Source organism: Ruditapes philippinarum, unplaced genomic scaffold, assembly GCF_026571515.1.
Source record: "Ruditapes philippinarum isolate M1 unplaced genomic scaffold, ASM2657151v2 ctg280_1_1_1_1, whole genome shotgun sequence".
NCBI classification, from domain to species: domain Eukaryota; kingdom Metazoa; phylum Mollusca; class Bivalvia; order Venerida; family Veneridae; genus Ruditapes; species Ruditapes philippinarum.
Genome location: NW_026858315.1, coordinates 49,154 through 66,253, shown reverse-complemented (window position 1 = coordinate 66,253; position 17,100 = coordinate 49,154). Strand labels below are relative to the sequence as shown.

At 29.8% G+C, this 17,100-nt stretch overlaps 2 protein-coding genes across 2 annotated transcripts; both read right to left on the bottom strand.

The window, feature by feature from the left end:
• Positions 1–4,372: 4,372 nt before the first annotated feature.
• Positions 4,373–8,498, bottom strand: LOC132752781 (ankyrin repeat and SOCS box protein 8-like). The gene is made up of 3 exons (XM_060743160.1): positions 8,252–8,498; positions 7,404–7,895; positions 4,373–6,817 (listed from the first exon to the last, which is right to left on the bottom strand). The coding sequence occupies exons 2-3, from the start codon at positions 7,893–7,895 to the stop codon at positions 6,212–6,214; spliced, it is 1,098 nt and encodes a 365-aa protein (XP_060599143.1). The 5' UTR covers positions 8,252–8,498; the 3' UTR covers positions 4,373–6,211.
• A 5,120-nt stretch (positions 8,499–13,618) lies between these two features.
• LOC132752789 (uncharacterized) lies at positions 13,619–16,150 on the bottom strand. Its single transcript, XM_060743174.1, has 4 exons — positions 16,027–16,150; positions 15,302–15,406; positions 14,244–14,394; positions 13,619–13,766 (listed from the first exon to the last, which is right to left on the bottom strand). Exons 1-4 carry the CDS (start codon positions 16,148–16,150, stop codon positions 13,682–13,684), a joined length of 465 nt encoding a protein of 154 aa, XP_060599157.1. The 3' UTR covers positions 13,619–13,681.
• Positions 16,151–17,100: the final 950 nt, after the last annotated feature.

Sequence of the window (17,100 nt, the reverse complement as noted above, 5' to 3'; positions counted from 1 at the left end):
AAGAATCAACACATAATCCTGAGACAAGATTGAAGGAAATCAAGAGGTTAAAGATTTAAATTATTAAATACAGTCCACAAATTTATTGATTTTTATTCTAAAAAAATAAAAATCTTATTTCTTTTCGATGTATAGATTTACAGACTTGGCAACACATGATTATAGTTCAAGAGTTGGTACCTGGCACAAAGAAGAGCGTTTCATTATAAGGAAAGACAGCTTAGTTGATACAAAAGTTACAGCAAAGGTCTACGTAATCGTCGGTAGTCCCTGTTAAATGGCATTTTTCAACATAAGTTAATTAAGTTGGAAGTTTTTATCGACATCACTACAAGTCAATTCGGCGTTAAACGATTTTTAACGACTTAATTGATGGGTTCAGTAATGTTTGCTCTCGTTGAAGCGTTGAAGAAAATCGTTTCTTTGTTGTGTAATGCGATCCAAATGAGCATTGCTGGTATTTAATATCAATAAAGTTAATTAATAAATATAAAGGTCAAACAAGATGACGGTCACAAAATATATGTAAACGAAAAGGAAAGTTTTGATGTAAGGGAATTTTTTGTTGACACATGTTTACTTTATAGTTTACCTTCAGGAATGCCGAATATCAAACCTTTTTACAAACTTTCGAAGTTATTTTATAGAACGATTATTGTCATTTGTCACTTCAACAACCATTATGAACCTCTTGTTAAAGTAAATTAAGAGTGTAGAATTAAACGTGGAACACAACTTCTTACAACCGAAATTATTTCTCCGACGCAATAAATACATGCAATGATTTATGATGGACGGAAATATTTTAGTACAGAAGTGTATTTTTATTGAAATTGATATTGCAATTGATGTTTACGAAGCAAAACAATCATTTTACATATGAAAAATATTAGACGATGAGTTAGAATTAATATTTGAGATTCAATCATGGTCCCTGATTATCGCTGACATAATGAACAAAAATAAAAACGAGTCGATCCACGGAAATTTTACCAAATGACTTTAAACAATATCATTGCAAATTGAAATATAAAGATTTGAAAAGACAAAGTACTTTCAGAACAAATTGAATAAATAAACATTGACTGTGTTTAATTTATAGCGTAATATTAATAAGATATCAATAGTTTTGTTTCATATTAAATTTATCTATCATGTTGACAAAATTTGTGGCCACAAATGTGTCAGATAAACACGATAATAACTTTATAACTTAACCGATGATATGTAATAAAACGTATCAGATCATCAACTTGGTTGTTTTGCCAAATACAGTGATCGGATAGCATCGACTGCAAATAGTGACAAAGCATAGTGATAAAAGTATAACAATTTGTATGAAATATAACAACTTATCGACAAAAAATTTATCGAACCTATAAACAAACAAAATCCGGTTATTTCTTGAACAACACTCGAATAATAAAAATAATAATTATTATAATGAAATACTCTTTTTATGAAAATCCTATTTAATTTAAAGGCATATTGAATTTACCTAAAACAATAATAAGACTATTTCTAAATTTGATACTGGTGCACTTGCATTGATTATCTTTGTTCAGTTTAATCGTGTTTAGAATCTAAGGACAATTTAAACAAATTGCATGTAAAGTGTTTATGTACGCACTATAAAATGTGCTGATTGAAACATTTAAACTTTATGCGTTCAAGCAAATAACGAATAAGATGTTAAATGTATTACAATTTATTCATTCGTTTTTCAAATTGACCTTGAACTTTTTTTTGAAATAGGCACATTGCAATTAAACATTGTCAGAAATACAATGCTTAAACTACTTTGTAGACAATGTTTTGTATAATAATATAAACTTGCCGATGTAAAGCAGCGACGCTGATCGTAGACGAGACACTCGAGGGATCTTATGAATGTGACTTTATGTATATTAGTTGACTTATAAACGCTTATTTGAATAGTTTCTTCTACGCAACAGATATGTGCATATACGTAAAGAACAATTTATGATCATTTAATTTGTAATTGTAGAAATTAAGAGTTAAGTTTTCATGAAGAAAATCCATTGGTTTAAATGCCGTTACTTAAGAAAAATTCAGTCAAAGAACAACACTATTTTATTTATAATAAATTTGTAGGTGTATTATGTACTTTAAAAAATTCTTTCTCATTTCGTCGTTTGATAATAATTTCTTTACAAACACTTCAGTATAAATTGAAGGACATGCCATTGCATTGAACATATTAAGAATGTTTTTACATTTTGAATACAATCATTGAACTTGAGTGGGTAAATAAAGGCGCTGCATTTGCCACTTAAAAGTCACCTGTGTCCCTTTTTTGCGGAAACAAACTAATCTAAACAATCTGCTTAAAGTTACCGAATATGCGAAACGGAACATGCTATTCTTTTTTTAGTAGATATATACAAGTATTTGATATTGATTTGTATTTAATAATTAATAGTCTACCATAAACCAGTTTCACCAGTTATATAGAGTATTCACTGTTGGATTGTCGCACAATACAACACGTAAATTATTAATTCAGAAAACTTCCTTGGGCATACATAAAATGATAACTAATTAATATAACACCTAAATATGATAATCATATACGAAGCTTGAAGTCAGAGCAACTGTTAAGTAATTAATTTGTAAGCGTACCAAAATAAATATTTACGACATGATAATGCTACTTTATGTCGTCTTAAGTCCATGAATATCTTTACTTTATGAGTTTTTTTTTGTTTTACCATATTAATCAAAGCTATATGCTATTTCACAATGTGTATTATAATATTAAATTTTGGTTAAATCGTCTGTAAACTTTGCTTGTTTGTTTGTATAGAGTTTTTTATCGTGCATACTCTGAAAAGGTCATATGACAACTTTATAGTTTTAATGGTGGAGGAACCCCCTAGATGCCCATTTATGCATTGTTTTGTTCCAGGCACGAGCGAACATCTTAGTAGAACCACAGCCCTATGCATTACAATCTATATAACCTGAAGTATCTATTACACATTGTACATGGTATGTACTATAAAATGTGCTGACCGAAGCATTATTTTACTACAATGAATTCAAACAAAACATATATCTGATGTTCAAAAACTATAGCAGTTATTTTATTATATCTTGTTCCAGCTTAATTGTTACATTACAATTAGCTTTTTACAAACAAAATCAATGACAATAACGTTATTATGCTTACTTTATTGTATGCAATCAACGCACTTTACTTAACAGATATACTTTTAAAAGAACGTATGAATATAACTCCATATCTTCAATTTTGTATCAAAAATATAACATTAATTAAAAGACGATAATTACTGCGTTTGTTCTTAACAAATTATAGATTTGCCGAGTATGCAAGAAAAAGCTTAAAAATCAGCAAGTATTACTAGACTTTTTAGAAAATGTTTACATGACATAGAAATGCAAGGTTTACATAAATTGTGTGTAAACATTTTATTTCTTAAGTGGGTTTGTACGATTTTCTTTAATATTGCATGCATTTGTAGGCGTGTCTTTAAATAAATCAAATTATGTGGCTTTATAATTATCTTTAGAAATATAGTACAATATATTGAAGTTCAAGTCATATTTTAGTGTATGAGAATCATTCTGACATTATTTTTTTTCAATTAATCAGTACAAGTGGGTAAATAAAGCCACAACAAATTACTTCAATATAACACTTGCATGTTACGAGTAAAACAAGCGTAAAACAACTTGTTACAAACATGACTACTAAAATAAAAATAAGGAACATACTCAGTAATTTTTTAAATACACTAAATAATATACAGCTATATGTCTGTTGAAAAAATGTGTTTGAATTTGAAAAAGAATACTTCTAAAATACCTGCCTGATATAAATGTGCAAGAGGGAATGCCGCATCGACATAATCTTCGATAAATGGTAAAAACTGTTCTAGATACTAGATATAGCAGCATTATATTTTGTTCCAAAGCATTTCATTGTATCTAAGTGCAATATCATGTGTGTTTTGTTACATAACACAAACATCCTGTCCCACAACTGTTTCAAGAATCAATCATATAATTATTGAAACAACGAGCCTCTAGCACAGAGTGTGACGGCTTGAAAGGCACTCTTAGAAGGCAAAACAGCCATGTTCAAGGCTATCTCATACTTTCCATATTGGCTCAGGTTAATGCACATTTAGGTTCACATTGGCCACCGTACAATGACCAATTTATGGCTCACAATTCATATCTTTGATTAATACTCCGTGGAAAATGCATCGAGGTAAATTATCACCGCTTTGTATTTCAAAATTAACCCTTGAAGAGCATGACCATACTCGACAGTGAAATCTACTTTTTGTGTCTTAATGGGCGGATGGATATTCACCTAGCATAGAATACATACAAACACTTGGACGTGATTTTTTTTATTCAGTAACTATGACATCATTATTTGTAGAGCACAAAGATATATTACTGTATTGTATGATTTGATAATGTATGTGAACTTTTAATAAATATGTTAATACATACGACAATAATTGCGTTTATACTAAATGCTTTAATTTGAAAATATATAACTTTGAAATGAACCAAGAACATTTCCAAGGTAGTGCTTTTACAAAATTGACATCTTGAGATATATATGATTTCAATACCAAAAAGAAAAAAACGGCTATTATAATGTTCAAACTCTAAAAAGTCAACGTAAAACATGAACTTAGTTGTACTTTGCACTCTTCAATTGACTTCGCAAACAATCTTATTATAGGCTAAAGAACAGGAAAGTTTGGTTGCATATAAACGTTCATATTGAAGTTATTTTGAAGTGCCTTTGAAAGATAGTATAAGTATGAAGTATGATATTAATCTTGTATAAGACAAGAGCAATATATTTCTAATGTGTTTTAAGTGGAAAGAAAACCAATTGAGTCAACATGTTCGTTTTGTGTCTGGTGATATTTCTTGACGTTCGATTTTTCATGTCTTTTTACAGGTTGTAAGTTTGCATTTAATTAAATATTTGACAAATGATATTCATTTATATTTTTTTCATTTGAAACATTAGTTCATGCCATTGTCTGAAGTAACGATGTTTTATGCTTTTAATAAATGATAATGTACAACACCAATAGATATACATTTTTAAGTTAAATGGGGAGTTGAATCAAATTAAACTGTTGAAGCTTTTGGTGACTGTAAGAAGTATCTTAATTTGATTAATGTCAGTGCAAATGAGATGTTGTAGTACTGTTGGTATATATGTAAGCAAATGTGATTTTAAATTTTCGTATAAACCTGTGGTGAAATATAAACCGTTTTGTCTAATAACTCAGTAGTATTAACAAATCTGTTTAACTTAATTGTTCTTCAGTCACTAACTTCTAGCATGTCTTGTGGTTATAGTTTGCTTGTCATTACAGAGGTAAAGATCAACGACAGATTACAACCCGCAAAGTCATGTGCAAATATTGATGACTAATTGTCAGACATACGCAATATCATACAGACATTTAATCTCATGGTTATAGATTTATGTGGTTATTCTTTCAGATAATTTATTTCTAATAAATACAGAAATTAACACACTCTTGGATCTTTTCTTATATATTTTCTTATATTTGTCATCATGTTCATACAAATTTGAAAAATGCTACTAAAAAGGTTGAAGGCTTGCTTAACGAAACCTTTGCAAAATTAAAAGACAATTTTTTTAAATAACAAGGATAGTATTGAAATTTAAAAGGCGCCTCTTCAATGTCTATTCTTAATATCAAAAAGACTTTTTTAAATCATACATTCACCTGAATTTGACTAGCAAATATTGAAAACAATATTCTGGCAGCAAATATTTGAACAAAACGTTAAATGAAATAGAAATAGACCATCAATATACATTTTGTTGAGAGACAAAAAAGACCCTATATGGAGTACTATTATAATAGTATTGATATAATAAAATATGAATTGATTAACAATAAAACACGTAGACTAGCAAATGTGATCATAGCACAACCGTGGCAGTGAGAATTTTACATATTACTAAAAAGCATTGTATAAAATAATTTAACGTGAGATTCTACATTTGTAATTGACTAGTGTCATATGTAAGACTTCAAGTATAAGGCATATGCAACAACACTCATTTTGACTAGCATTAAGAAATACTCGAGATTCTGTCATTGTTATTTCACATTTCGTTCAAATATATATCCCGAATTTCAGAAATACCCATTTAAAATCTCATATCTTTAAACATGATAAACGATTTCAAATGGAATGGAAGTTCCAGATTATCAATCTCTTTTTGCACATATCTTCCATGAGTAAGCGATTCTCTAATAGTCAATCGGGTGATACTTTGTAAACGCGGTGGTGATTTCAGAGACAATTTGATCGCGTGATATCTATCGTAAGATTTGTCTCGTCTGCTGCAGGATGAATGTGACGTCTGTTTTCGACGAGGATGGCACATTCGAAATCCAATAGAAGTAAGCTCCTTTGCTATACTAAGCCTTGTTTTTGTATGAAAGTCGTGATCATTGTGTGTATATTGGAGTAATTTTGCTAAAGGTGTTAGTCCTTTGAGATTTTCTGCATTAAAGCGACTTCCAGACTGTATGAGAGTCAAAATAGTTTCACGACAGGCGGCACTACAAGCAATGTGCAGAGGGGTGTCACTATTGATATCATCAGGCACATTGACGTCTAGTCCGTCTCGTATAAGTTCAACTAGAACCTCTGGTGCATCCTTTGCGGCAAGATGGATTGGCAATCTTCCTGCAGAAGACTTGACTAGAGGGTTTGCACCAATTGAAACAACTCGCCTTATTGTATCAGCCTTAAATAAAAGAAACAAATATATCTGAATATATATTGTAATATTGAATTTGTTTAATATTTAGTATTATAATCAAATAAATTGTAAGTGCAACATTCAATTTGTTTTACATTTAGATTTATCGTACCAGTATACAAAATAAGTTGACAAATAACAGGGAAATATATACCTGAATAAGATCATAGAGAATTTGATTGAAACAGCAATTGTTACTTTGCTAGATATACAATATCGTTAATTGTGTACACATTGAGGATGATAACTTGATAGTATGTATCTCTACTATTAGTTAGGATAAAAGTCTAAAACTTGAACGGTTTATGGATTATCGTGCACTTTTGTTTCTTTTTTTCTATTAAAAAAACAAGACATATCTGAAAGAGTGTAAGAATATAACAGGACTGTATTTTTCTGAAATCATTTTAGGCGATTTAAGTAATGTTTTAGGATTTATTTTTTTTAATCTGATATTAGTCGGTCGTTTACATGATCTCTTATAATACAGATTATGGATACTTAAATGTTAAATGATCTGTTTCTTATGTTATACTTTTTACACTGAAAAACAAAAACAAAACATATCTACCTTGTTCGTGAGTTTAGATGATATAATTGAATGTATAACATTATCTCCCCGTTTGTCAACACTGTGTATATCTGCTCCTGCTTTAACTAAATATGCAGCAACGTCCGTAAATCCGTAACTAGCTGCTAAGTGCAAGATTGGCTTTCCATTGAACAATCCATTCACATTAGCACCTTTATCAATTAGGTCTTTAACTATATCGTTGTCTCCTATTTTCACTGCACTACATAGCAACTTATGCAGTAAATATACATTGTCTTTTTGGCGGTTTGCTATCCTAATATCCTGGTCCATTGCAGACAGCATTAGCTTCATACACTGAACCTTGCCCTTTGCAAAAACATCGAGCAACAAAGAAACGAGTTCAGCTTTGAGAAGATGTTTGTGTAGTTTGAGATGTTCCTCTAAAGCTTTTGATTCCAGATTTTCTATGCACCATTTAATACACTGTAGAGCATATTCTGGTGAAGCTTTTGTATCGATAAATTCCATCTGAAACAAATGAATATATTATATAACAACTGTAGACAGAGTAGAATGTATAAATAGTTGCTATAGAACTACAAACTGTTCAAATGAAACTCCATTCATGTAGTTATATTTCTAATCTTTATTTTTTACCGTGTCTTAGTCTTAATATACAATTTTTATTATCAATTATTAACTCTAAAATGTTATGAAAATAAGACAATAATTCTTTTTTGTTTTAATTTTTATAGACTTGAGCTATAATCATAGAAAAAATTTATTAATATAGGTTATTAACTTGTGTTGTTACTTCAACCAAAAAAAAATAACTTGTTTTCCGTTAATTGCTTAATCAGAAAAAAAAACACAATAACATTTACCTTTATTTTCTCAGCTTCTGTAAATAATTCAATACATTAATAAATTATTATTTCTTTATACAAATGTACGATAACTGGCTGTTATAAAAAATCCAGAGTAATCTCGTGTAGGTTTTTTTTCTACTTCATTTTGTACAGTGAGTTCTTTCAACGCATGTTCGATTACTATCAAAAGCGTTTGAAAATAAAATATTTAAACCCCTACTCGGATCACATTTGACATAAGCCACAATGACCTTATGAATTAGTAAGAGCTGACTTTAAAGCCCGCTTGAATACACTGCAGTATACATTTCAATACAAATCAATACAGACACAGGGTTAACAGATTATATGTACAATGATATCAAATTCGGTCTTAAAAATTTAATTGCTTTGTTGAATTAAGAAAACATTCAATTTAAATAATGTTTTAATGATTGTGGTAAGCAAATAAATCTAAATAAACGTCAGTTTTTATCACTGTTTAAATAATCTTTACAATCAATCTTTTGTTCATTTGTATATTTATTTACTTTGCTACTTTATATAACAAATTAATGTTAAAAACTGCCTGATAAAGTAAGTATAAGTTTCTATTCCTTAACACTCAATAAGATGGTTAATGATGGATTATAAGCATTATAAATCAACATAATCGTCTATTTAGTATTATTATCCGTATTATTTGTAATTTGAACATAAAGTTTAACAATGACCTTTGCAACGATATATCTGTATATCTCGATGATTAAAACAAATTATCTGCAACAGTTTACTTCCTTCAATTAAGTGTATGCTATACATTCTAGTATATTTAATTTGATTAGAATTTATATAACATCAGCCCAGTGATACACCAGTTCTAAAATGATAGACAGCATTTCAAACATATTTTAAGTGAGGTGTGTATTGTTTATATGTTATTCTGTAAGCTTTGTTTGTAACACCATATAATTCTGTATTTATGGCATATGTACTTTATCAGCTTATTAATTTTGTCTTATTTTGATTGTGATGTATATGATACGTAAATAAACTATTTTATTTGATCATATAAATATTAAAATGACGTCGTATTCAACATGTTACTTCCAGTTAAAGTACCTACCTCTACAAGAACAGTTGAATATTAAATAATGGTATACACGTTGATTCAACATGTACAGAACGATGATATCATATTTTAGGGCGCTGCCGTAAAAAATTAAACTGCTCTAGCTCAGATGCGAAGTATCATATGGGCTTTAGATCTGAGTCTTTAGATTAATCCTACAGAACATAAACCAGAACCATATTGTCTGATGTCAAATCAATCCCCATTCTAAAATCTATACGTAATGACGAATGCAAACTGTCATATATAATGCTGAAGTATTTTCCTGACAACATTTGGTTAATTGACGTCATACTTTGGGGTTATTCGACATGTCAATGTTCTGAGACAAGGTTGCGAAATAATGCACTTGAAAAATAAGTCTTTGTATAATATAAAAAGGCTGCACCTATTACAAATAAATATAATAGCCGATTGATTCCATTGATGCATTTCATTTCGATAGGAAAGGCGCAGGTTATATCTATATATTTATTATAAATGAACATACTTATGTTCAAAGTACTCTTTGAAATTAAACTTAACCGCTTTGACATAATTTATGCTGTGTTATTCGTTAGTGTACAAACTGATATTGTAAAAACCTATATAAGAAAACTAACAATACTTTGCATGGAGGCGTGGACGGTACCTTGCACTTTCCAGTGCCGTTCATGAACAGGCTAAATCAAACCGAGCCTACAGCATTTTCCACTTTCCGTTTTTGACGCTTTTTTTATTCTTATTTTCTCTCTTTCCTAACATGCTTCAATAAATAACAATAAATTTGAAAAGTTTTAACATCATATAAGCTAAGGTTTAATTATGGAGAATGCCAAAAGACCTAGTCATATCCACCTACTTTGCTGAAATCAAGGCTGTGCACTTAAAGTCCGCAACTTTTTTTTTCAATTACAATGTAATTACGTTTCCAAAATTATACTTTAAAAAACATTGAGTCATGCAAGTTGAACTAAATATAACGTAATGTTAAGCATGATTATACTAATATTAAAATTATTCAAAAGTCGAATTATCGAAAATCCTTTTAGTGCAGTGTTAAAGAACTAAGCAATTTTGCGTGAAAGCAAACTAATTCAATTTTAAGCAGTAGGTTTGAAGTGGGCAGTTTTAAGTGGGCATTGACAATTTCTCGTAATGTGGTAGGCGATATTGTGAAAAGGATAAAAATGTTAACCAATGTTATTTTTTTTATAATATGAAGTCATGATTCGTTTGTTTACTTTAAAAATAAAGTAGATAAGTTAAATACTTTTCTGTTAATAATAATGTAAAAATAAATTATGAATAATGAGCGAACCAGATTTCACACCATTTATTATTAGCATACGCTTATCGTAATTCAATTATTTAAATACATGTAAAATATTTGTGTGTTTAAATGAAATAGCAAAAATAAAACGGCGATTTTGGCCAAAGTCAGTCAAAGTAACTGTATACTCATGGGCAGATGGATATAATTTCTCTAAAATAGAAACATGTAATAAATTTTAACAGAAAATAAACAAACTGACGAACTTACTTGTCAAACAATGTAAAGTATGAATGTATTTCATAGCCCCTTTCATGCACTTTATACTTATCATTAAATATATATATGCATATAAAACATTTAATTTCATTTGCAGATATGCTTGCATTGCAAATTCAAACAGAAACATACAATTTGAGCCTGAAACAATTAAGAACACAACAATAACCTTTGCAGAAGATTATCCATAATAATTCATTCCCCGAAGATTGAAAGAAAGTGCCAGATTGTTTCGATTGCATTTAACTTCATATTGGTTATGTTTGATTTAAATTCACCATCAGTTTGACCGCACAAAATTAATTCAACATACATTTAAAGATGAATGGTTAAAAGTGCAGGACAAGATTCACAAATTTGTGGTCCAAACATTAATTAAGCTCAACCTTAACCAAGAAGTACGAAACATAAATAACTTTAGTTTAATTATTAAACGTTCTTTGATCTGCCTCCTCAAGAACATGTATAACCCTTGTTTGCAATTTTACTTACTCTTTGTACTTTCCTAAATATAACTTACTCTTTTATGCTTTAATATTGTGTGTCGTTTTCGAGTACTTTGTTTTTGATGAGATTAATAGAGGTTTATTGTATGATAGCCTTTTGATAACCACACTCTCCTATCTTTAACCTTTATGTTTAAATTAAAGTATCTAAAGTAGGAGGTATTAACGTGATATGTATGTCAATATTTTTTTTCTTTGACATTCACTTAAAGGTAGAGGAGTGTATGAATCTATTCTATAGATTACCAATGAGTGAAGTGATTCAGTGTATTGGTTTTTTAACCCTCAGTTTATAGAAATATTTTGCAATTAGTCAAATTTTGAACTCATTGCTTCTATTAAAGAAAGTAAAGAAAGTTAAATACCGGTAATTCAAACTGATTCGTTATCAGATAATGTATGGGATCAAAACATTGACACTGAAAAGGAAGATTTGACATAATCATGTGAATGACACCTATTTATGAATGACACGACCTTCAAAAGTAATTTACGCACCGTTTATTGAATGCAGTGAAAAGAATGATTCACTCATAATGACTTTTCGAACGGCAAACGTTACAAATCACTTTTATTAAAGTTAAACTGTGTTTATATGACGTTATATCTGGTTTAGTAATAATTAACAATTAAATTTAATGTGATTATCATATCTAAAGAGAGATGAACAAATTGAGAAAATAAGAATCCTTAAAGAACGCCCTAAAACGGCAAAAATGAAAATGTTGCAGGCTCGGTTTGATTGAGCCTGTTCATGGATGGTACTGTCAAGTGCAAACTACCGTCCATGCCCTCTAGCACCGGCTAAAGCAGAATTCAACATTTAAACATGAAATGGTAAAATTTTGAATTTAGAAACATCCGCAAATGTGTACATACGGCGATTTTTCATGGAACCTTTAATGTGACACTTCCGTGACATTCCATGAAAAGCGGCGTATGGTCTCCAAGTTATAGAAAGTGTGTGCACTAAACAAGAACACAATGAGCGGAACTAAATAAAATTAAATTTTGGAAGGGGATCAAAGTCTATTCATATCTTGACATCTTTACTTCTGCTTTAAGTTTATTTATTTTAGATACTATTGCCATTTTAAGTGAACCATTTTTTACCCTTCTACTCCACCGTGGTGATTTTGTTCTTTTTTGGACTTGTGCTTACTGTACAATGATTAATTACACATTTGATAGACAAGGTTCTGTGGCTATGTTTTAAAGAAACTTGTCCTTGAAAATTATAATAAAAACTTTTAAATTGATGGCTGATAACGTGACCGTCTATCGGACAAACTGTTTTTAAAATGTCCTCAATCATAAGATTAATTTGTTGAAATACAGTAACAATCAAACAAAGAACATGCGTGTAAATAGAAATTATACCGAATAGCAAACTTTTTATCTAGATTGATTGGGAAAATTACCTTGCAGTTGTTACGTCAGTAATAAGTTTTTATCTTTTTTTTTTCAAATCATTTTTTGTCAAATAAGGCAAATTCAATTATAGAAACGGGACATAGATCACAGAAAACTTCACATGTAATTTTATTCAAACCAGTGTTAGATCTACTTCATTTCTTTTATTACCAGTGTAAGATAAGATATACATATAGTTAAAAACATATTGTCTTCAAGAAAGATTGCTGTCTTCGTGACATGAGTTTACGAAACAAGCAGTATACATGCACCAATTTCGCATTTATATTGCAAATGCAGAAATCCTTTTATCATGGTTTGAACATGATTAAAGTTTATAATTGTTTAATGTTTATATTGTTTTTGTCGGGTAAATAACTTAAATCGTTTTCCATGTCGTAAACATAGATACAGGTAAGATTTACTCCCCTTACTGAGAATAAACTATAAAACATTATAAATGTTCCTATGCTTCAAGACACTAACATAAACATCAGCAATTGTTTTAAAGCAATTCATCTGACTTGACTTATATACTTATCATTAAGTGTATAAACATGTATGTATAAATGTATGGTAAAAATAATTGGCACAGGTGTATTGAAAACATAGACCTGTTATTAGAAGAATTAGAAGAGTACGAAAGACCGGTGGTGACATTTCACCTTCTTGAATTTTTGGGTTCATCTTCACGAATTCACAATTTGACGATTTCAACATACATTATTCACGAATTCACGGTTTCAACTTTTTAATGAATTCATAGTTTGAAGTAGTGTAATATATCATCATGAATAAAAGAAAAACATGAGTAAAAGTAGTACATGTATTAAAATTTATTTTGGTAAAATTCACAGTTAATTATATCACACAACATAATATGTTTAACGACCACTGGTGGCTGTTCCAGTACATGGATCAACTCCATTTACGGGACCATTTGCGAATTGTTTTGACAGAACTTGTGCTCTGAAATAAAATGTAAATAAGTTTTAATATATGAGGAATGACGTGTAACTATGATATAAATTTAAACAATCAAATGGAACAATTTGTCGAACTAGAATATCTCCATTAATATTCTCCGATATAAGATATACAGATTTTTAAAAATAACTTAAAAAGAGACACGATAATATACATCCGTCATCGGCCGTAAAGACTAACAGCTAATGTACCAGTATGTCAAAATCTACAATAACTATATAATTACTGAAATTTCTAATATGATTTATCAAAAACTGTACATTCAACCTTATTTTAAGCACCGTGTGTCCCGTTATAGTTTGGTTTCATCTATAATAACAAAAATATCGATTTCCCAAATAGTCGCTTTAAAAAAATTGTTTTAAAATGATTTGGATATTTGCTGCAAAACATTACTTTACCCACTAATAAAAATTTCATAACAATGTTAGTTTATCATAAAAATAGAAATAATCTTACTCTTTGCAGACTCCAGCACAGACCAGTCCGGTGATAAGGGCATTGTGTCCGTCAATTTTGTCAAGAAGTGGTGGACATAATTCTCTTTCACACTGAGCTTCAGTCTCGTCACATCCGAACTGACTAAGGAGCTGATTGGCCAGATTGAGAACTGTAAAAAACAGATGATGGTTAAAACAAGTAGAAAATATAACGATTAGCAACTGTTTTTTTAATAAGTATATTCCTGCATTTTAATGGATAAATTTGTTTATAAAGTTCTTCACTAATTTTATAAAGTTTTTCACTATAAAAACTGTGTAAAACAAACTTGAAACTAAAATAAATATATTCAGCTTAAATATTTGCAGTCAAAAATTGAATTCTGTCAATCTGTATGGCACACATAAGAAAGTATTTGATACTTCAACAATTTATGCATTGTAAAACTAAAGATTGTATGTCATTTAACTCAATAATTTGAATAATATTTCGCGAAACAAAGACGATAATGAAATACAATTGTAAATTTTGAGATTTTATCTTTGATCATTATTTAACAATTAAATAGATAATATTTCACATGGAATTATCACATGGTGATTGCTTCATCTTCTTAAATGCAGCATTTGTTTTATGGTACTTTCATTGTAGGAAGAATATATACTGAATTGTACAAAACAATGATAAGTTAAAAGGATATGATGTTTTTCTCGTTTAAATGCATATGTATACTTGCTAATTCTTTATTTTTATACAACATAGTTTTTACACAATCATGTTACATTTATTTTGGTATATAGGTTGTATTGTAAGTTTTGTAGCATTGTGTCATAAAATATGAGCCGCGGCATGACAAAACCGACGTAATGCGTTTGCGACCAGCATGGATCCAAACCAGCCTGCGCATCCGCGTAGTCTGATCAGGGTCCATGCTGTTCGCTTACAAACTCTATAACAAGTAGAGAAACTGATAGCGAACAGCATGGATCCTGATCAGACTGCGCAGATCCATACTGCTCGCAAACCCATTATGTTGGTCTTGTCGTGACGCGGCTCATTTTATAGACATATCTTACTGTCATATCCTCCCAGTAAGCTCTCAATGAAACGTTTGTCGTCAATCTTTGCACTCATGGCAAATGGCAACACAGCAAGTAAAAAGATAGCAATCTTCATTGTTCCTGATGAACATAGAGAAAGTAATTATGAGTACAATATAAACAATAATGTAGATATGAAGATTAAATAAAAATGCAGAAACGTGTTGTTAGAGCTCAAAAAAGAAACACAACGTCAGCTATTTTTTTAGTTTTAGACGAGAGAAACATTAACGGCTTTTAATAGATGGTGGAACAAATTAAATTCTTAAATGGCATGAAGCCAAATTAAAAACAACTTATTATTTAAACTAATAAAATTTTGATTTAAAAACGTCAACAGTTATGTTGTGGAATTAACTCGACATAATTTTATGAAATGCTGCCTCCGTTATTTTAATGCACATAATTTAAGTAATATAATAAAAAAAAGAAATTTTCCCTATTAAAATATTCCATTTCAGAAATTCATGTAAAACCTGCTCATTCTCTCTCTGCCTATAACAAACATTCACAATTACTATATATCCTTAATACACTAACAAAGAGTAGATATAATAGTATGCATTTTTCACAGAATAATTAATCATATTCGCCAATTTTCTAAAGATTAATATTCTTCAATTCCAAAAACAGTTTAAGTTACGTATTCTATTCTATAAATCAATGCTTTTATTTATCTGAAACATCTATATTCTTGTTACCTGTTTTAGTAAGTCCGAGAGAATGATTTACTTGTATTCTTGAAGGAATCTCCGGTCCTTTTATAAGGGCGAGAACAAATCCGGCCACATAATTGTCGAAAATGGACACGATAAGAAAGGTCATTTGATGCAATGATAACAAGAGTTGACCATATTTATATACATTGAATAACAATATATATATATGCCTCATATTTCGTGCATTAACATCTGGAGACCCACGTGGGCGCATTTTAAGCCCAAGCCAGAGGACTAACCTGTAGATGTTGGTGCACAAAAAAGGTGCGTAAGCGATATTCTTGCATAAAAATATACATCTTAATCCTTTATTTTTTTATTTCGTATAATGAACCATTTCGCCATGCTTTCCAAGTGCATGTGCGATTGCAATGGACATTTGGCCGTCATTGCAATAAACTGTTTTTATATCGCGCACTTTCTATGTATGTTTTTTCTTGAATACCAGCGTGCGCAGTTTAAATACGAGTATAATTATTAATTCTCATATTTGAAATCATTTTATTTTCAATTTCTTAAGAAGTAAAAAAGGATTCGGACAACTTTAAAGGATATGTATATTAACAGAAATAGTCAATACCATATAATATATAAGAACCATTTGTAATTTAGATTGATCACTTTGTTGTTTTCTGTTTGGTTTGAAAGCAGTAATTTCAGCTTGCTGGATATTTACACTTACAATAGACACTTTCAAATGAAAAAAGTTCAATCAGAAACTGTGAAACTTAGGGATTTTACCACATTCAGTTCTGAAACGACTGTTCATGTTTAAAGAGTTTGGATGTATAAGGTAACTATAATTTTATGAATGATAATCGAATGATTTAAAAAAAAAAACAACATTGTTAAATAGCAATAGTAATGCTTAGTGACACTGCGACATTTTCCTTCTGAATGTTAATAAAATGCAGGAGTGTTTTAGCTATTGAACTTATAACATATTGAACATAAAAAAAGAAAACCCTTTTGCTTAACGTTGCTGAAATATCTTGTTGCATATGGTGAACGATACTGTTGTAGTTTAGTATGGTTGAAATACAAATCAACCAGTTA